General features: G+C 41.3%; 1 protein-coding gene across 3 annotated transcripts; it reads right to left on the bottom strand.

Moving 5' to 3' along the window:
- Positions 1 to 1,018: 1,018 nt before the first annotated feature.
- On the bottom strand, positions 1,019 to 21,459 carry Ubr7 (ubiquitin protein ligase E3 component n-recognin 7). Of its 3 annotated transcripts, XM_004837037.3 has the most exons (11): positions 21,261 to 21,459; positions 18,715 to 18,848; positions 17,984 to 18,044; positions 16,685 to 16,780; positions 14,051 to 14,104; positions 13,185 to 13,290; positions 9,556 to 9,761; positions 8,827 to 8,976; positions 7,693 to 7,855; positions 6,535 to 6,596; positions 1,019 to 3,299 (listed from the first exon to the last, which is right to left on the bottom strand). In XM_004837037.3, the coding sequence occupies exons 1-11, from the start codon at positions 21,408 to 21,410 to the stop codon at positions 3,207 to 3,209; spliced, it is 1,275 nt and encodes a 424-aa protein (XP_004837094.1). In that variant the 5' UTR covers positions 21,411 to 21,459; the 3' UTR covers positions 1,019 to 3,206. The 3 variants fall into 3 exon arrangements, with proteins under 3 accessions (XP_004837094.1, XP_021100553.1, XP_021100550.1); XM_021244894.2 differs by lacking the exon at positions 8,827 to 8,976; XM_021244891.2 differs by lacking the exon at positions 6,535 to 6,596.
- Between the last annotated feature and the right edge of the window lie 121 nt (positions 21,460 to 21,580).

Consider the following 21,580-nt stretch of genomic DNA (forward strand, 5'->3'; position numbering starts at 1 on the left):
GTCATTGTGAGGATTAGAAGAGGGCGTGCCATGCCGGACTCAGTGAGCTGCTGGTGGAGTCTGTAACAAGCAGGGCACCCACCACACCACTGCCTGGGACCTCACTGCATTTGTGGTTTAATGAGGAAGAAACAGATATTAAGCAAATGAATTCACATATTGCCATAGATTTGTGCCAAAGTGGGATATATTCCAAAGTGAAGTAGCTGTATATTAGCCAATCAGTGTGTCAGGCCATCTCTATCCATAATTAAGAGGGCACTGAGGGCAGGAAGAGCAGATCCTCAGTCCGCAGCACTTTGACCCACAAAGGGACCGGATGGGAAGTGCATCAAGTTAGGGGACTCTCATTCCAAAGCAGCTCCCAGGTTCCCCAGTTGCCGCCCTGTTCTATTTATTGCTCTAGGCCTGCTAACTGGGGTGGGCTTTCCCTGAGGGGGCTCAGTCCCTTCCCCCCACGTGTGGTTGCTGGGACCTTGGGATGGTCACCTTACTACTGTGCCTCAGCTGGCCTCTGTCAATGGGAACCATCTGGTTGCCCCTGGGGCAGAAGACCTAAGAACAGGCAGAGCCCAAGCCACTGTTGGTCCCAAGGTGTCAGGGTACCAAGGACCCTTCTTGCAGGGGTCACCACACTCCACAAGTGCCACCTGCTGTGGAAGACCAAACGGGCTGGCTGGAGACCTTTTCAGTTTGCCTAATGGAACTGCTGGCCAACTGGGTCTAGGAGCATAAAGCCTAAAGCAGTGAAGGCAGAGAAGCTGGGCTGCTGGCCCATGAGGGAGAGTCGCTGGAGCTGTGAGCCACATGCAGGAGGAGAAGAGGGGGAGGGTACCCAGGTGAGTCTCAAGAGTACTGGGGTGGAGCTTTGAGACAGGTGCTGCACAGCACCACACAAAGCTACTCCCCTGCAAAGAGGAAACTGGATGTGGCCAGAGCAAAGGGCAGAAGGATCATTTCCTGTAACCTGCAGAGGCAGCTAGGTAGATGTAAAAAACCTAAGAATCAGAAAAGCAACTGCTTTGAATCGGTTTTATTTAAATTTTACAGAAACCTGGAGTTCAGTATGTAAGTATAAGTCCAGTAACAATTTCTACAAAAATGCACATATAATGCCAGGATTTTTTGGGGGGTGGGGGTACTGGGGATCAAACTCTGGTCCTTGCGCTTGCAAGGCGGACGGTGGAACCACTGAGCTAAATCCCCAGCCCAATGCCAGGATTTCTTAAAAGCAGCTAATACCGTATTTGAATTTTGCATAAAACATGCATTATCAACTGCCACATGTTGGCCAAAATCAGTCTCTACAAGGAGAGATGGTCCTATACATAGTCAATAAGAAAACTAGCTGTGAACAACAGGTAAAAAAGGAGGTTTTCTGGTCAATGTAAAAGAAGGAGCAGTACTTTCAGAAATGAACCCTTCAGCACTGCGGAGCATTGTACGGCTGTGCAGCACAGTGCTGCATGGCCCGGAGACCTCGTTCTTAACAGTTCAGGTAGTAAGGGGCTTTCCCATAGTTAAATCAGACATTGGGAAGATACAAACTTTCAGAAGGGCATGGTACACTCGAGCACAACTTTGCAGAAGGGGTTCAAGACATCCTCTGAAGTCTGGAAGACCCGTCTGCAGATACCCTGAGCTTTTTAACCGAGCCCTCTCTCTCCACAAGGCCAGCTCAGGGCACACAAGGGTCTCCTGCAGCCAGAAAGCCTGGACCCACACATTGGTCTTCATGAGCATCCATAATTAGGAGGCTGAGCAGCAACAAGCAGGACTTGGACCATTTCTCTGAGGCCTTGACTTTTTGAAGATCTCATTCATCTTGTCCAGAGACTGTATGCACTTGTGCACATGACTGTTGCTAGGCATGAAAGGAGTATTAACAGACCTGTGCAGCCCCAAAGCTACAATGCTTCTGCTAATATGCCTCAGAGTGTGTCATCTACTGTCAGGAAAGTCCAGTTCCGTCAGAAGGAACTGAGGGCTCTATATTTACCAAAAGGTGTTTTCCAGACAGACTGAAGGGCTTCACAGAGATTTCCTACCAGCTGAAGGGACTTCCCCTCAAAAACGGGGTTTTATACAACATTCTGTGAGGATCTTCAGAAAAAGACCTCAGTCATGGAGAAGAGGCTGTGGATGGCACATTTAGGAACACAAACTCATCATTTGTGCCGCACGGGACCTTGTTTGGAATCTTCCACAAAGTCTGTCTCTTCTCACTGTAAGTAGCTAAGTCAGTGTCTTTTGTCTTCAGCACAGATTCAAGGGGAAAGATAACTTATTGGGGTTCTAACAACATCTTCATAACAGAATAGTATCAAAATAGGTCCATTTTAAATAGATGCTTATGAATATCCCTGATAATATAAGGAAATCCAGAGGACTTTGTAAACCACCAAGATTTCACAGGGGTGATACCCGGTCATTTTGTAGGCAGCAAAAAGGGGCTCGTGTACTGGCAGACTTTTCCCAGGAAGCCCTGTGAGCGCTCCAGTACTAAACTTCTAATATTGGAGTGCCAGTAGAACCATGAATGAAAATTTCGCTTTATTAGTAAAATTTGTAACAAAGGTTTGCTTCCTCAATCCTGTCATCAATCTCCCTGCTTTTGACAGACATCCAGGTCATAAACCAATCCATCAGTCCTGGCTACCCCAAGTTCCTAGACCCTGGCAGGCCATGACCAAACCTCAGACAGCAGGGAGGTGGGAGAAGGGCAGGTCAGGCTGAGGAAGCTGTGACCCAAGGCACCACGATCATGGGGTGGGGACGGAAAGAAGCTCAGGCTGACAGGAAGTAAACCTTCTGGACACCCACACAGGCCCTAGAAGGCAACACAACTGCGGTGAAGGGCAAACATTCAAAATTTAAAACAAATTCTTTTAAAAGAAACCAATTTTCTTTCTCAAAACCAAATCAAACTTCTTAAAACTTATAAGCAGAAAACCCTGGGTATCCTGGGGCAGGAGAGCTAAAGTCTGTGGAATGAGCTGCATTTAGCTGAGTTAAAGAAGGATGCTGGCTGTGACATCAGCATAACCACTGTGGCTACTGTAGTGAAGGAGAAAGAAAAGAGCGAGGCCGGAGGAGGAAGCCTTCACGGGGCAGAAAGGGGACCAAGGCTGAAATATGCCTCTTTTATTCCTGGAAGAGTAAGTGGCATTTTCACTGGTCTGAGCAAGAAAGCTCCATACTTCACTCTAGCTGCAATAATACTGCATCCCATCCACTCTTCTTCTCTTTTTTGACTGAAATTCTTCAAAGAACTGCTGAATATCCTCTCTCTTAACAACCTGTTAATGAAAAACAACAGGAAAGAAAACTATATTACAGAGCAATAAAAGGTTGTAACATTCACAAACAAGTCAAACAACACTACTGGTAAAAATTACAGACGTCCCTTGACTTAGGGACTTAGGATGGGGTTACACCTGGATAAGCCCACTGTAAACTGAAAATGCATTTAACACACATGACCAACGAAATACAGAGCTTAGCAACACAGTACACCACAGTCGTGCAATCCAGGGGTAACTGGGAACTACGGTTGGCTCAATTTCACCGCTCAATTTCAAGAGAGAGGATCTTATCTCACATTGGTAGCCTGGGAAGAGATCCAAATCCACAATTCAAAGCAGTTGCTACTGAGTCACTATTACTTTCACACCACGGCAAAATCAGAAAAACCCTAAGTCAAACCATCATGTGCTAAGGTCCTCTGCTTTAAAGTAAAATTAATTACACCACCTTGATTTTTATAGAAGACATCATCCGGGCTCACAGAGCTGGCATGCTTGGAGTCACACAGCTGAGGTGTAGAGGAAGATGGTTCAAAGCTTGGCTTCCATCCCCTGCCTCAGCTTCCCCATGTGAAGTGAGATAAAAGCAGCGCCTGCCTAACAGGCCCGCGAAGTGTGGCTGAGCTGTGGTGCCTGTAGGCCCTGCCTGGCACACAGGCACGATTATTGGAAAGGAGAGTGGCAGTGGCAGCACCCAGCCTGAGGCCCGGGAAGGGCCCCTGGACCCTGTGAAGCAGCGCCACAGCTGTCTTCTAGGAATGTCCCTCAGCCCTCCCCTCACCCACAGAAAGCAGTCTGCTCTGCTTTGAGGTTTGTGCTTGCTTCTTCACTGAGAGTGGAGAATTTTTTTTTGGTACTGGAGATCAAACTCGGGTCCTTCCGCTTTCGAGGCAGGGGAGGAACCACTGAGCTAAATCCCTGGCCCAAGAATTTTTTTTTAAAGAAAAAAAAAATCCATACATTCTAACTTCCTCAAGAGTCTGAAATTAAAGATGTTTGCTATGTAAGCAGAAAAATAATTGGGAAAAAAAACTATAGAAGCACTTCTTTTAGTAAATCCACTTTGTGCAATAAAAATGATAAATCTGTTTTATGGGAAAAAGAATTTAGAGAATTATACAAAAGTGCTTATGATATAAGCAAACTAAAATATTAAAAGAAAAAAATGAGGGAAAATATGAATTAAAAAGGCAAACTGGGGCTGGGGATTTAGCTCAGTGGTTTCGCCACCTGCTGCGCAAGTGCAAGGACCCAAGTTCGATCCCTGGTACCAAAAAAATAAATAAATACAATAAAAATAAAAAGGCAAACTGGAACAACCTAGGGATCCCTGCTCATCCCAAGAGGGAGTCTATGCCAGCTGATCGGAGAGAAAGCTGTCTAGAAGTCATCATAAGAGAAAGGTTTGTTATTTTTAATTGCAACAGTAACAGATGCTGGATGGTGGGATGGGAAAGTGAAAAACAGAAAAAGAAGAGGAAGTGAACGCATGTGAATAGCAGGGAAACAGACAAAGAAGTGTAAGAGAGGTCAATCACAGGTACACAAAGTGAAAACCTCCCTCTCCCTTCCCCAGGGGTAAGTGCTACTGACTTGCTCAAACAAATGTCAGTTTGGACTTGCAACTCTTTTCTTTGGGTAAAATATCTATTAATAGGCTGGGCGTGGGGGCACATGCCTGTAATCCCAGCACTCAGGAGGCTGAGGCAGAAGGATTACTGCAAGTTCAAAGCCAGCCTGGGCTACCACGGTGAGTTCAAGGCCAGCCTGAACTGCAGAGCAAAACCCTGTCTCAAAGCAAAACAAATAAATAAATAAAATAAGGGCCAGGGGTTTAGCTCAGTGGCACCGCAACTACCTCGAAAGTGCGAGGTCCTGAGTTTGATCCCTGGTACCAATAAATAAATAAATAAAACAGCTATTAGTTCTCAAAATGGAAGCGTTCTGTCAGCACTCTGCTACACAGCAGCAGCTGATATACCAGCTTCCCAAGCACCAAGAAGAAAACTGCTGGCCAACTCATAAGGAATTTGAACCCCAGGATTCAGGTCTAGAAAGCTAACCACACACCCTGAGATAAGTAAGTTAAATGGCTCAGGAATCTGAGTTACAAAGTGCTAAAAAATACAAGGCTTGGGAGTTTCAAAATGAAGGGTCTGTCCCTGCATTGGTTACAAAGATGAAACACTGAAAGCCACTGGGTGGGAATGTCTGTTATGGACCTGGAGGAAGGAGACCTAAAAGCACAACTACAGTGTGCAATCCATGGACCCTAGATGTCCTCCAGGGCTTACAGCCAGTGCTCGGTGTAGAAATGCTAATGAATAAATATTTGGGTTCAACAAGAAATAATTTCATTGCTTTGTCTCAAAGTTTATAGTTTCTAAATGTTATTTTTTATAGTCAGATGCAAACATTAAATAAAAGGCAGTCAGTCCAACATCTGAGAATATCTAGAGCTTAACATTATCCCCGTAGTTAAAGCTACGGGGATAAGGACCTGTATTCCGGCTATAGCACAGCAAAACTTTTAACTGTTTATAAGGGTAATCTTAGGTTATGAGGAGAAGGGTTAATTTTTGTCCTGTATCTGCCTGTGAAAGACAGGTTTTTTAGAAAAATACTCTGTTACAAACATAGGTAAAGGACTAAGAAGTACTTGTAAATTTATCAGGAACCCTATTTTAAACATGAGACCTTCTAGACCCAGGCTTAAAATTATAGATTTTCTTAGAAGGAAGAGAAACTTTTTGAGTCCCCAGTAGAACTTAGAATCCCAGAAACTGGGTCTGGTTTGAATTTTTCCTGCCCAGTCATTTCTCCTTCCCCCCAGGAATCCTTGCTTCAGGGCCAGGACCCACAGGCAGGGTCCTGCGCCTTCTCCTCAGCCTCAGCTGCTCCCCAGACCGGTGACTGCTCCACCCACATTCCTTCGGGCCTCACAGGTTGTGGTAAGGACTCCTAACGGGTCCTTGGGGGTTCATTGTTCCTTTCTGACTTCCCTTAGCCTGCCAATAACCCTTCAGTTTCTGCCTTAAATTTTCAAGTACTCCATTTTCTACCCGAGTCTTATTTTTATCCCTGTCGTGCTGGGGATGTAGCCCAAGGCCTCACTCGTGCTAGGCAAGGGCCTTACACTCCCAACTCCTTCACTGTCCTTCTTTAATCATCAAAGAAAATAAAGTTTATTAAAAATGTGAAAGGCCATGATTAAAATTCTTTAACATACCGTGCCTTCATCAGCAAATCTTTTCAGATAGTCTTTAAGTTCAGTCTTCAAGTCATTGTATTCTAAATCAAAACCACAACAGCACTTGAAATTTAGGTAAGCCATTTGCTTTTAAAAATAAAATGTTTATTTGCAGTTGAATATGTTAAATAGTTTAAGTCAAAATTTTTAAGTGAATCCTGCATAGAAACATGTTCCTAATGTCTTACAAATTCTCTGGACCTCCCTCATTTTAATAACTGGGATACTTTTTCTCTTAAAAAAAACAAAACAAAACCAGAAATATCCTCACTCCTATAAAGATCAACTAAGATTTTTTTTTTTTTTTTTTTTTTTTGGTACCGGGGATCGAACTCTGGTCCTTGTGCTTGCACAGCAGGCAGCGAAACCACTGAGCTAAATCCCCGGCCCCTCAACTAAGAATTTTTAAAAGGGTTTCCTATTTCTCTGGAATTCTAGTTCTTGACATAAACTTGGATTCATCAAACATTAAGTTTTAAAGCTCATTCACTCAACAGTTTGTATTATGTGTGAGGCACCTTGACGGCTACAAAAATGCACCCACTCTCATCAAAAAGACTTTCAGTCTAATAAGGGCAAAAGGAATGAATCAAAAAGTTACAAATAAAGGAGAAAAATAATGCCATAAAAGGGACCCAAAGGTGGTGGCATCCAAGTGGAAAATGGCTGGGACAGAAACTGAACTTGGCCATGCTGGGGTGGGGGAAATGTAAAAGCCTACAATTAATGGGTTAGGGATGTTTTTCCTTCCAGTGGCTTTCTGTGAACCACTGAAGCGAGCTCCAGAACTGTCAAAAAGATGACATGCTTTGCTCAAACAAATGACATGTAATGCTCAGTGAAAATTATCTCTATGGATGGAAAACTTTGCTATACTTCTGTATTTATATATATCTACCCTTAATCAAAATAGTACAGACTGTGGTTTCTCAAACATGTAATTATTTTAGCACGAAACTGTTAAGCATAAGCAGAATACTCAGCAACATTAAAATCAAGCAATAGTTGAGGCCCGCTACACAATTTTTGCATTTTCTTTGCATAAAATTAGAAATACGTGTGCTTATTACCTTCATTTCCACTTATTTTACACAGTGAAATAAATTTTATGAATTTTCACACACAAACAGTACTGACCACAAATGAGCTCCACTTGCTGGACTCTGTTCATGCTGCTAAGTGTATCCATTAAAGGGTCCCTCCTCTCAGTCGCCTGCTCAGTCTTCCCTTTGTTCTCATAAGCCAGAACGGTGTCACATTCATCCGTCAGGAACAGGACATCCAGATCACCATACATATTCTTTAAAAATAAAACCAGTTTCCCCATTAGAACTGCATATCATTTTCAGAAAGTCAATTTCATGGAAACTACTAAAAATGTATTTATTTTTAAATTAACACCTAGAAAAACCTGAGCTTCTTAGCACAGAGTTGCTTGAAGGATTTCTATTTTTTCTTTTTTGTTTTGGTACCGGGGATCGAACTTGGATCCTTGCACTTGCGAGGCAGGCAGGCGGCGGAACCACTGAGCTAAATCCCCGGCCCAGGATTTCTATTTTCTGCCCAGACCTTTTTCAGAAATCTCCCAACTTCTCAGTGTTTGTTGTAGGTCTATGAGCTCTTTATTTAAAAACCACTGACTTAGCCATATGTGGTGCTCCATGCCTGCAATCAAAGTTACTTGGGAGGCTGAGGCAGGAGGATCATGAATTTGAGGACAGCCTGGGGAACACAGTGAGATTCAGTTGGAAGAAAGAAAGACAGAGAGAGGGAGCAAAGGGGAGAGGGAGAGGGGGAGGGGGGGAGAGAGAGAGAGAGAGAGAAGAAAAGAAGGGAGGGAGGGGAGGGAGGGAGGGAGGGGAAAAAAAAAGAACTCACACTGACTTATTACAATTTTCAAGCAATTTATTTTTCCAAGCAACTTTATGATACGAAATGAACTGCTATTTTCCACTAAAAGATAAGGGAACAAAATGCCCTATGTAATTCTACATAATCCTTATTTTCTATAGGAATTCTGACAAATATGACTTCATAAATTTGCTTAATAGAAAAAGTTTGAAAAAGCCAGGTGTGGTGGTGCACGCTTGTAATCCCAGCGCTCAGGAGGCTGAGGCAGGAGGATTGCCATGAGTTCGAGGCCAGCCTGGGTTACATAGTGAGACCTGTCTCAAAGGACTGAAAATAAACAGTTTCCTATACTCCTACATCAATTCTGTAAATATACTTTTCAGTATACAGAACATACAAATATCCAACTTAGATACTCACCATACAGTCTTGGCATGTGCATAACTTGCTACGCCAGTTCAAGGGCCAATAGGTGGCAGTGTCTTTCTTCACAAATTGCTTAGCTTTGAGCTCCTGAAGTTTGCAGCCAGATTGTGATTCTGTGTTGAAGTTTTGATTCTTAAATGCTGTCTGAAATAAAATTAAGTTTTGAAGTGTTTTTTAAGGTATCATATTTTTAATAGATTAGACTTTGTATGGGATTTAAAATTTTTTTTTCTTTTAATACTGGGATTGAACCCAAGAGTCTTGCACTGAGTTACAGCGTGTGTATGTGGTACCCAGTCTTTTGTGTGTGTGTGTGTGTGTGGTACTGGGGATCAAACTCAGGACCTTGTGCTTGTGAGGCAGGCGAGGCAGCACTGAGCTAAATACCAGCCCAGTTTTTTTTTTGAGACAGGGTCTACCTAAATCACTAAATTGCCCAGGGTAGGCTTCAACACATGATTCTGCTTCAGCCTCCCAGAATACTGGGATTACAGATGTGTGCCACCATGAACAGCTAAAAGGATTTCCTTTTTTTTTTCAGTACCAGGGATCAAACTCAGGACCTTGCGCTTGCAAGGCAGGCACAGTGCCACTGAGCTAAATCCCCAGCACTAAAGGGATTTCCTTCGACAAAGAATATGGAAGAAATCCAAAGCTGTAGAACTTATAGAATTAATGTTGTCTAAGTTTTATTTCTTTTATGGCTTGTACTTCATCTGTTACCTGGAGATCAGATTCAGAACTAGAGCTGGTACATGGTTCATTATTCTGCTGTGCTTTAACTTCCTTGTCAGTATCCTTTGCGTGTTCTGGAATATCCTCTTTGAGGGTATTATCTTGATCTCCATTTTCAGTCTGGACAACTTCCTGATCATCTATTCCATCAACATTCAGTACTAATCCATCATCCTCAGCAGATATTTTGGTCACTGTGGATTCAATGAAAAGAAATAATACTGGTAGTATTGAAGCCACACACACATATCCATAGGCCAATCAGACAGTGAAATCACTTATTCTGATTTTAAAATATTTCAGAATGTAAAAAAGAAAAAAAGACAACTTTATCGTCTAGAATGAGAAAGGAAATATCAACAATTCTTACAAATCTGTAATCCAAATAATTAAATGATTCATTTGAAAATATCAACCACTAAGTACTTTATATGTAAAGGAGAAAAGAATATTCTGTAGGTATTAAAGAGAGATAGGATCCTCAAGAAACAAAAGGCAGGAGGAAGAGATTTAACTGCAAACATAAGTAGAAGGGTAGTTTTGAAAAACCACCGCTTTTTCTCCTGGGAAGAGGAAATCAAAAAGGATGGGTGTCAAGGCAGAAAAAATATAAGGGAGAGAAGAGAAATGGTAAGGAAGTTCAGGTTGGATGATGGCATTTTAGTAGTAGATGAAGCCATATGCTGATAGGCAAGGAAATGAAGGAAGAAGAGGAAGATCAATTGAGAACCCAATGAATGAGAAATACACACAGGTATAGAATCTGTAAAAAGAATAGATGTAACTGGGAAGGGCATAAAAACAAAGAAGGAGCACCAAGTTTAAGAAAATTAAGGCAAATCAAAAATGTAGGATTGCCAGCTGTGATGCACATGCCTGTAATCCCAGCACTCCGGGGGCTGAGGCTGAAGGATCGCTGGGAGTTTGAGGCCACTGTGGGCTACATAGTGAGTTCAGAGCCAGTCTGAACTTCAAAAAAAGGGTAGGATGTGGTTGGGGATTTAGCTCAGTGGTTCCGCCACCTGCCTCAAAAGCACAAGGTCCCAAGTTCGATCCCCAGTACAAAAAAAAAAAAAGTGTAGGATGAAGTTTTGCTGTGATGGTACATGCCTGTAATCCCAGCACTTGGGGGAGTTGAGGCAGGAGGGTCTTGAGTTTGAGCCCAGCCTGGGCAACTTAACGACTTAGACCTTTCCCTAATATTTTTAAAAGTCTGGGGATGTAGCTCAGTACGAGCTACTCATTATGAGGTAAAATCTCAGTACCATGAAAGAAAAAAAAAGGATAGGATCAGATCTTCAGTGTAGCTATGCTATATGTGGTTTGTACAGTAAAAATAGTCCCCAAAGGTGAGAAGAAATTAAGAGGCCAGAGCCCCAAAGATATGAGTAACTGTTACCTTAAAAATAAATTAATGGGGGCCGGGGATTTAGCTCAGTGGTTCTGCAGCCTGCCTCACAAGCACAAGGACCCGAGTTCAATCCCCGGTACCAAAAATAAATAAATAAAATAAAATTAATTAATGGGCCAGGGATTTAGCTCAGTGGTTACACCACCTGTCTTAAAAGTGCAAGGACCAGAGTTTGAGCCCCGGTACCACACACACAAAAAATTCTCAAAAATAATTTAAGGACTGGGAATGTGGCTCAGCACTTGTCTACCCTGCCCTGGACGTGATCCCTAGCACTGAAAAGATAAATACATAAAAAATAAAGAAAGTAACACATTTGGCATTACCAATAAGATATTTAATGCCTCAAGACCATTCACTGTTGATTAGTTGTTCTGAGTCAACTGCTTAGTGTATGATAAAAGTACAGTAATAGGTAAACTGTTATCACCATCTGTCACCTGCTTTGGTCTGAATTATTTTTTCTTTATACTGGGGACTGAACTCAGAGCCTTCAGAATGAGCTACATTTCCAGCCCTTTCTTTCCTTTCCTTTTCTTCTTTTCTTTCTTCCCTTCTCACCTTTCTTTCTTTACTTTTTGGTACCAGGGATCGAATTCGGCAGGTGCTATGCTGCTGAGCTACATCCCTGGTCCTATTCATTTATTTTTGTTTTGAGACAGTGTCTTGCTAAGTGGCTAATCAGCCCAGACTGGGTCTAAACTTGCACTCCTCCAGGCCTCAGCCTGCCAGTGCTGGGATCACAGGTGTATGCCACCACACCCTGTAATGTTTGTTTATCCCCCCCACCCCGCCCCATTCCGGGATCCAACTCAGGACCTTGTGCTTTTGAGGCAGGCATGGTACCACTGAGCTAAATCTCTGGTCCTCCAAAAAATTATCAAAAAATAGGGCCGGGGATTTAGCTCAGTGGTTCCACTGCCTGTCTCAAAAGCACAAGGTCCTGAGTTGGATCTCTGGTACCCAAAAAAACCAAAAAGAACCAAGATATTTTGAAAGCAAAAAAATTAGTACATTTTACTTGTTAGTACATTTTAGATATACATAATGATAACATTCATAATAGGGAATATGTATCTATCTGTACATGATATATTTTGCTTCTTTTTTTCCCATTTCCCCCCCTTGACTCTTCCTCCCTTCCTTATATAAAAAAGTTGTTTCCATTTTTTCCTTTTATTTTCTCTTTTGTAATGTTTATATGCTTCCAAAATTCCTACATTAAACCTAATCTCTAATGCCGCACTCAGAGGTGGGGCCTTTAGAAGGTGACTGGATCAGGGCTGGGCATGTAGCTCAGTGGCGCCACACCTGCCTGGCAATTCCAAGGTTCTGAGTTCCATCCCCATTACTAGGGGAAAAAAGAAAAGATGACTAGATCTTGGGGGCCCATCCTCATGTATGGAATTAACATCCCTAAGCCCAAGAGAGCTTAAGTGCCTTTTCTACCAAGTAAGGATATTTATGAGGAATGGGTCCTTCCCAAACACTGGATCTTCTGACCCTGTTCTTGACCTGTCAGCCGCTGGAACCGACAGCAATAAGTATCTATTGTTGATAAGTTACTCAGTAAAAATATTTTGTTATAACACCTTAAATAGACTAAGATGCCACCTCAACCAACAGCATATCTTACATTTAACAACAATTTATTTTAGTTCTATTTATCTTTCAAAATTTCATTCAAAATCTGCCTACTCCGCTGGGCATGTTGTTACACATTTGGAATCTCGGGTACTTCAGAGGCTGAGGCAGGAGGACTGCAAATTTGAGGCCAGCCTGGTCAACTCAGTGAGACACTGTCTCAAAATAAAAAATAGGGCCGGGGACTTAGCTCAGTGGTTTTGCCGCTTGCTGCTCAAGCACAAGGACCCAAGTTTGATCCCCAGTATCAAAAAAACCACAACAAAATAAAAAATTAAAAAGGGTTACGAGTGTAACTCAGTAGAGGAAGCCCTTGGTCCTATCCCCAAGACTGCAAAAAACAAAACAAAACCTGTCTCTTCCATTTTCTCTACTTCTAGTCTCATCCATACTCTGCACTACACCATTTAAGTTCAAATCTGACCTGAGTAGTCTTCCAAACAATCTATAAACATTACTTTGTATACCTCAGAGTCCAAAACAGTTGCTAAAAATTCTGGACTGAAAATACAAATTTAACAAGCACAAGTTTGTGTCACACCAACTTCACAAAGACACCTACCTGCCAACTGTGCAGCATAAGCCCACAAGAAAGAACAATGTTTCATACAAGCCTGGCACACCATTTCTTGGAAGTCCCCACTCTCAGGAGGAATGGCACCAAGATGCTATAAATTAAAAACAAAGCTGTTGTTTTTTTCTGGTGATCTCTAAGCTGTCTAAAATGCCCACTGTTAATTATTATCCAAGCCTTGAAAAATGAAGAGACCTGAAGATAAAGCCTCATTACGTTCAAGATAAACACTCCCCTGATAAGGCACACAGAATATATTTGATTCTTCACTAGAAGTGGGTTTCTACCAGGAGTTTGATACACAGTGCACCACATCTAAAAGTGAGCTGGCTAGATCACAATATGTGAACATTTTCAACTTTGAGCTTAACAGATGTATACACCCATGTTACCACCAACCACCATCACTGCCAAGATACGTAACATTTTCATCTTTCTAAAGAGCTCCCTCCTGCCCTTTAGCAGTCAATCTCCATCAACCGCCAATCTGCTTTCTGTCATAAATGAGTTTTGTGTTTTCTACAGTTTCAAATAAATTATATATTATGTAGTTTTACTGAAATCACTTTCAAATGGAATTGTAAAAAAATGCCCATAATGCCCATTGTTTTATAAACAAATACTGCAATAGTACGTTGATCATAACTTTATAGTTTTTTTGCAGCATAAAATGATTACATTTATCATGTAGAGTTAGTACGTGTATATATCTTAATTCTTTTCTTATCCCCTTTCCCTCCCTATAGGTTTTTTAGGAAGAGTAAATTATAATGTGAAATTAAACAATTCAAAAGGAAAAGATCATCTATCTCTTTGTGGATACAATGGTTTTAAAAGGTAGAAGTTTTCCTTACTCTTCCATGGAACCAGTCTTCACAGACTACACACTGGATCATCTCATCCGGAACCTAACACAGAAAAACAGTTGTTTTTTAATAATGACTGAATTCTGGGACATGGAAGTAAATCTGGCATGAAGTAGAATTAGATATTAATTCTTGAGGCTGAGGGTGTAGCTCAATGGTAGAAGGCTTCCTGAGCATTTGTGCGGTCCCCGGTTTGGTCCCCAGAACTGCAAAATGAAAAACAAAAAAACTTCTCTGCCAACTCTGTGATAACTCTATTTACATAATAATAGTTAAGGGGACAAATAAATTCATTTTGCATGCATTGGTAGTAAGGGCTTACACTGGGATAAGCACTTAGTACACAATTATCAAAGCTCTTTTGTACCAGTCACTTAATATCTCTCATAAAATTTTACTAGGCCATTCCCATTTCATACATAAACCTAAACCCAGGGAAGGAATGTGAACTGACCAACATAGAATGTGACAGCTGGGACTTTTTATCACAACATCCTGTCAGGTAAAATTGAAAAGTAAATGTTACCAACAATCTCTTGATAATAGACTTCTCTATTTGAACAAATTAAATAATGAAATGTCTGCACCATGAAAATTATGTATCAAGGGCATAAACTATTTTAGGGATGATTTTTCTTTTATACCCAGGCTTTCATATCTACTAATTATCTTCCTAAAATAATGTTGTTCTGTCCTTTTATTATGGTGGTTTAAGCGAACAAAGCACACACACACACACACACACACACAATACAAAGCAGTTTTATTCTTTTCTTTCTGTCCATCAATTATTTCATCATCTTTTTTTTTTGGCTTTATTCAACAGTGTTACAAGTAACACTTTACCCCATACCTTAATATATCTAGTTTTAGGGCTGGGGATTTAGCGCAGTGGCACTGCGCCTGCCTCACAAGCACAAGGTCCTGAGTTAGATCCCTGCTACCAAATAAATAAATAAATAAAATTCCAGTTTTAGGGGCCGGAGGTTTAGCTCAGTAGTGCCACTCCCTGCCTCAAAAGTGCAAGGTCCTGAGTTCGATCCCCAGTACCAAAAAAAAGATATTTTCAATTTGTTCTCTATATAATTTGGTTCAATAATTACAATCCAACACAAATAAAAAGCAAGAAAGGAGGCAGGGGACTGGGGATGTAGCTCTGTGGTACAGCACTTGCCTGGCAAGTGTAGGGCCCTGAGTTCGACTCCTGGTATCAAAAAAAAAGGCACACAGCTACTTTTGGTTAATACCAACAGCACTCTTTCAAATCAGTACATATGTAAAATAAAACTCTATGGGCCGGGATTTAGCTCAGTGGTTCCGGCGCCTGCCTTGCAAGCGCAAGGTCCCAAGTTTGATCCCCGGTACCAAAAAAGGAAAACTGTACCCAATCAAAACATGGGCTGGCAATATGAAAAAACAATTCAGAGGATAAATGTCCAATAACCTCAAGAAAAACATGAATAACTTCACTCAAAATCAAGAAAAGAAAAAATTGAAGAAAATACTAGCCTTCATTTGTTAGAATGACAGAACTTTAAAGGACTGGTAATATGTGGTGTTGCTAGGAGTGTTGGGAAGAAAAACACTACCATACATTCTTTGTGGTGGAACTCTTGGCAGACATGATCACAATTTTAAACACAAGTACCCTCTGACCTATCAACTCTATCTCTAGATATCCATTCTACATACTTACAGGAGTATGCTAAGTTATGTAGTGGTATAAGGATGGTCACTGCAGTCTTCTTTATCACAGTAAAAAATCAGATGACAGCACTCTACTACAGAGGAACAGATTATGGCCTAGGTCTCATGTCAAATGATGGGACACACTGCAGCAGCCAGAGCAAGGAAGATTTGTACTGCTTAACATGGAAGGATGCCTACGATATACTGATTAAGTGACAAAAGCCAGTTGCAGAAGTAATGCGCAGAACTTGCACTTTATTGAAAGAAACTACACATTGAAACTCATTCAAATATTGTTAGGTGTACACAGAAAGGCCTGAAAACATAAAACAAAAAGTGTTAACAATGACTGTAGCTGGGAGGTTAAGGAGTACAGGAGAGCCAGGCATGGTGGCACACACGTGTAATACCAGCACTCAGAAGGCTGAGGCAGGAGGATGGCTGTGAGTTCAAGGCTAACCTGGGCTACATAGCGAGTTCAAGCCCAAGCTGAGCTACATAGTGAAACCCTGTTAAAAAAAAAAAAAAAAAAAAAAAGAAGCTCAGGAATAAGGAAAAACTTTTAAAATTTTGAGTATACTTTAAATTTTTTAAGAGGATCTAGTTTGTACACAAGTCTTTCCTTTCCGGGAGGAGAGAAGTTGAAGGTCATTTCTTACAAAGTGTTCGGGGATGGGGCAGGAAGCAGGAATGACAGAAAGAGAAGTAGTTCTGGCCTTGGGAAAGTCCTCTGCAATATTTCATTCTTATGACATAAGAAAGAGAATAGCTGAAATCTGTACCACTGATAGATCCAATCCAGATTCATAAGAAGGGGTAAATCTGGACTCCCTGAGCATCCTGAAATGCCTCCAACAGAGCTCCAGACACCCAGAGGCTGTAAATTCAAGGCTAAAGATGACACAGTCACAGGTTTTACCTTCCAATTCTTACCTCATCTTCAGGATCAGGATAAGGTCTCTTGCAAATGCAGTACAATCCAAAGAAGTTGTCATTATACTTATTACCAAAATTTATCTTTGCTTTGTCCTGAAAGATAAATTTCAGTATATAATATAGTCTAATATTAAATATAATTTCATCCATCATAAAATTTATATATTCAATAAATTTCTGCATTAAATATCTTCTCCCTAGAAGCTAATCTTTAACTTTCAAAATCTGAAGAAGACATTCACTCCTATTAGAGATACTTTTTCCAAAGTACAGGGAAAAAATTAAATTTCCTTTATCTTATTTGTAGCAATTGGAGGAAACTGAATATAGTAATTCAATTTAATTTTTTTTTTTGGTACTGGGGATCGAACTCAGGACCTTGTGCTTGCAAAGCTGGTGGCAGAACCACTGAGCCAAATGCCCTGCGCCAGTAATTCAATTTAAAAAGAGACAGAAGTTAAAAAAAGAGAGAGAGAGAAGTTAATCATAAATACTAGTTACCAATTTATGTGAATTGACATTGGCCTGGAATTTCAAGATACAGTACTTTGTGCATAGCTCTGATAGCCAAGAGCCTTCATGTGATGAATGGGCAAAAAGGAATGCAAAGAAATGATCTAAAATTAACCTTCAAAGTAGGGGAAAGATGTTACACTTCTAGCAATTATGACTGAAAGTGTGACATTCCTTTCTCTTTTATCTATTTCCACTAAAAGTTACCATATAACCATAGTTTTTATTGGCCAAAATACAGTGAAAAGTCCAGTCTGCATCTAGTCCATATTACTGTCAATTTTTTTTTTTTTTTTTGGTACCAGAGATCGAACTCGGGTCCTTGCACTTGCGAAGCAGGAGGCGGAACCACTGAGCTAAATCCCCAAAGCCAAGTTTTATTTATACAGTTTTAAAACTTATAACCTTTGCTTTAAAAGCCTCAGAACATAAGCATAACCAATATAAATAAACCTGAATCATTTTAAAGGTTTCCCCACAAAACCTTTCACATTAATTATAATCTGTATCAGAGACTCTAAACATTATCTTGTTTTTCCAACAAAGAAAGAAATGAAATGCTCATCTTCAAAGAATAAGCAAAAGCACCTTCTTTTTGGAAAATAGTTGGTCTTTACCCACTGGTAAATTTCAACCTTTGTTCTGTTTTGCTTTGTTTTTTGGTACCAGGGATCAAACTCAGGACCTTGCGGTTTCGAGGCAGGTGGCAGAACCACTGAGCTAAATCCCCGGCCCCCAACCTTTATTCTTTTAAATGCATTAGTTGTAATGATGTTTACTTACAGGAAATAATTTGCATTCCAAATTTTTAAACTTGCTGTTTCCACAATCACAACGAAAATTTCTGAAACAAAGAGGAAGAGCCAATATTATTTTTTTTTAAATCTAATGAAGTACTATTTAAACTCAGATCATATCCTCTTCCCTTCTGACTCATTTCTAAGATCTAAAAAATGGCTTTGATTGCTGTTCATGTATCTGATTTGGAATTCCCCAAGCACAAAACTATAAAATATTTTATAATTCTGGAAATTAATATGCAAAATAAATATGTATCAACAGTGCTATCCTGTAGTCCCAGCTACTAGGGAGGTGAGGCTAAAACTGCTTGAGCCCGGGAGTTCAGGGCCAACCTTGGCAAGAGAGCAAGACCCTGTCTTTAAAAACAAAATAGAACAAGTGTCTACATTACTCTTGCACACACAAAAAAGGGATAAGTAGTTTGAGTCTATACTATAATTATATTGTAAAAGGTATTATGGAAAAATCATTCTTTCCAATTATATTAAATCTCACTAGTGCATAACTACTGTGGGTTTTTTTTGTTGTTTTTGGGGGGTTTTTTTGGTACCGGGGATTGAACTCGAGTCCTTGCGCTTGCCAAGCAGGCAGCAGAAACACTGATCTAAATCCCCAGCCCAGTGCATAACTACTTTGAATGAAAAACAAGATTAAGAAGAATTGTAGTTGGGAAAGAAGCTAAACATTTAGAAAATATACGACTATCTCAATACCTTTTTGTGTAGAGCTCAAATAATTTATGGCTTCCATGACATTCATAACTGCAGGCCAGACAAATTCCTGCTGGTTCTCCTCCCTCTGGAGTGCAGGTACTACAGGCATACAGTGCTTGTCTCTTTACTGAGCCCTAAAGACAGCCCCAAAACAGAAGAGAGTAAGTTAATGAAGTGGCATAGTTACCTAATACTAACACTAAGGTTTGAGAAATAAAATTATCTGTGATTAAGATCTTCCTATAAAAATGGAATTTAAAATGTTTATAGAAGAGTACCAAAACATTGTTGCATATTTCATTTCTATACTGATGTTTATTTTCACACAATTTTTCCTTAAAGGTCAGAAAGTTTAAATTTGTCAATCAGCTATGAATGAGTTGGTCTGCTTAATCATTTTGACATATGAAAATGTAAGTCAACGTGTATAGGTTTATGTTAGTAACATCACATTTTAATTTTGGAAAATGCTTATAACTATAACTACACCAAAGGAAAACAAATCAATGCATGAAAAGAATCCCTTTGATTTTTAGGAGATGCATGCTCAATTATTTATTTTTTTAATAAATTTTATTTATTTTATCCCATTCCCCCCCCCAACCCCCTCCCCTCCCTATATACAAAATGCTGAAGTATTTAGAAATCTAGTATTATGGGCTGGGGATTTAGCTCAGCAGTGCCACCAGCTGCCTCCTAAACGCAAGGTCCTGAGTTTGATCTCTGGTACCCACCTCCCCAAAAAATGTACTATCATGATGTCTGCAACTTACTTTTAAGTAGTTCCCAAAAAAAAGCAAATGTGGGGCCAGGGATTTAGCTCAGTGGTGCCACACCTGCCTTGCAAGCCCAAGGTCCTGTGTTTGATCCCCGGTACAAAAAAAGAGCAAAGTGTGTTATATAAAGGAGAAATAGAACAAATGTGACAAAATATTAAAAAGTGAATATAGCCGGGCATGGTGACACACGCCTGTAATCCCAGCACTTGGGAGGCTGAGGCAGGAGGATCACCACGAGTTCTAGGCCAGCCTGGGCTATATAGTGAGTTCAGGGCCAGCCTGAACTACAAAGGGAGATCCTGCCTCAAAAAAAAAAAAGTGAATATACATTAAGAGGTATACAGGGTTTTTTTTCCCACTTAACTGTAGATTTAAGATGTTTCAAAATAAAAAGTTGAAGGAATGGGGCCAGGGATTTAGTTCAGTGGTGCCGCCGCCAGCCTCACAAGCACATGGTCCTGAGTTCGTTCCCTGATAAAAAAGCTGAAGGGAAAAAAGGCACAATTTTTTGCAAATCTTGATCAGTGTTACCCTACTCTAGAAAGGCAGGCTTCAGTAATATTCTATTATTTCTTGATCTGGGTTTGTTTTCAACATATACATCTGACCTATGTAAATCTCTGAATGTTTTACTAGAGTAAGAAAATTTTAAGTCCATTTGATAAAGACTTTCAAAACATAGACTTCAGACCTCTTTTTTCTTAACCAAGGCAAAAGTTGTTTTTAGGAGTAACCAAAGGATCTGAATACCAGCCAACATCTGGGACTGTCTCTGGACACCAGGTTTATTCAACAATCTAACCACTTCACAGTGTAAACTCAGCTTGGTCAGTGACTGGCAACAGGTTAAATTCTGACATCAGGGGTGGGGGATTGTAGCTCATCGAGCACTTGCCTACTGTGCGTGAAGCTTTGGCTTCAAGCCCCAGTACCGCAAAACAAAAACAAAATTATGATTGAATTCAAGTCCCTCCTCTCATTCTTCACTATTCCACTTGAGCCCTGCCCGAGGCAACATTTTTCCTTCCACCAATTTTTAACGTTAGTTTTCTTCCTACCCATTCTTCTCCATTTTTTTTCTTTTCTTCTCCATTTTTGTACCTGAAATATGAGATGAGTCACAAAACACATCACACCCCCCAAACCCTGATTCACAAAATATTCCAAATGCCAAACAAATCCTTTTCTCTGGCTAGGGTCACTTGCCGTTCTGGTCTCTGTTCGGTCTATTTCTGGGGGAAGAGGAGCCAGACTGTAAACGGGACTCTTGCTTCGTTTGTTAAAAAAGTACTGGTGAGCACTGAACCTGTACTGCAGAGCTGTGAAGAAGCCCACTGCACAGGGGGAGATTTTCAGATCCAAAGCTTTTTATCTCTACTTTGACCTCGCGTTCGATCCCTAATAAACACGCTTAGGACGGGAAAAGCAGGCACAAAAATGTCTGGATTCGACAGGTCAAGGGTATGGTTCCGTGCAAAGCATTCGGGCCTCCAAGAGACCGGAAAGACAGACCAGCAGCAGGGCCAAAGCCTGGCGAATCCCAACCATTGAAGACAGGTGGAGGGAGGCCCCTGCTGGACACAGCGGAGGAAATGGGCGGGGGCGACTGAGGAAAAGGTAGCCGGGCCCGGAGCGGGAGCGCAAGCCAACGGCGGACTGGGACCACGGGGAGGCTAAAGCAGCGGGCGGGGATAGGAGAGCGAGGCCGGAAGGCTCCTGAGGTCAAGGGGGAGCCCGAGGCAAACGAGGCCCGGGCCGCGCGCCCACCTGCGAGTAGGAGCACTTCTCAGAGTCGCTGCCGCCCAGGACTGCACACGCCTCGTTCTCCAGCTCTTCGTCTTCCTCAAGTACGTCGACCAGCGACACCACGGGCTCCAGCTCCGACTGCCGCCCAGCGTGGCCCCCAACCCCAGCCATTCTCAACTGTCACCAGGACCGCAGCTCTGCCCCGGCGGAGGCGGGAAAAGCGTCCGCGAGGGGCGTAGCAAAGGAGGCGGGGCATGAGTACCAGAAACCAATCGTAAAGAGGGAAAACGGAGGAAGGGGGAGGAGAGACCTCCGGAAACCGGAAGCCACTCCTCTTTCTC

This window comes from Heterocephalus glaber, unplaced genomic scaffold (genome assembly GCF_053883595.1).
Source record: "Heterocephalus glaber isolate CG9 unplaced genomic scaffold, H.glaber_assembly_v1.0 deba00001608, whole genome shotgun sequence".
Taxonomy (NCBI): Eukaryota; Metazoa; Chordata; class Mammalia; order Rodentia; family Bathyergidae; genus Heterocephalus; species Heterocephalus glaber.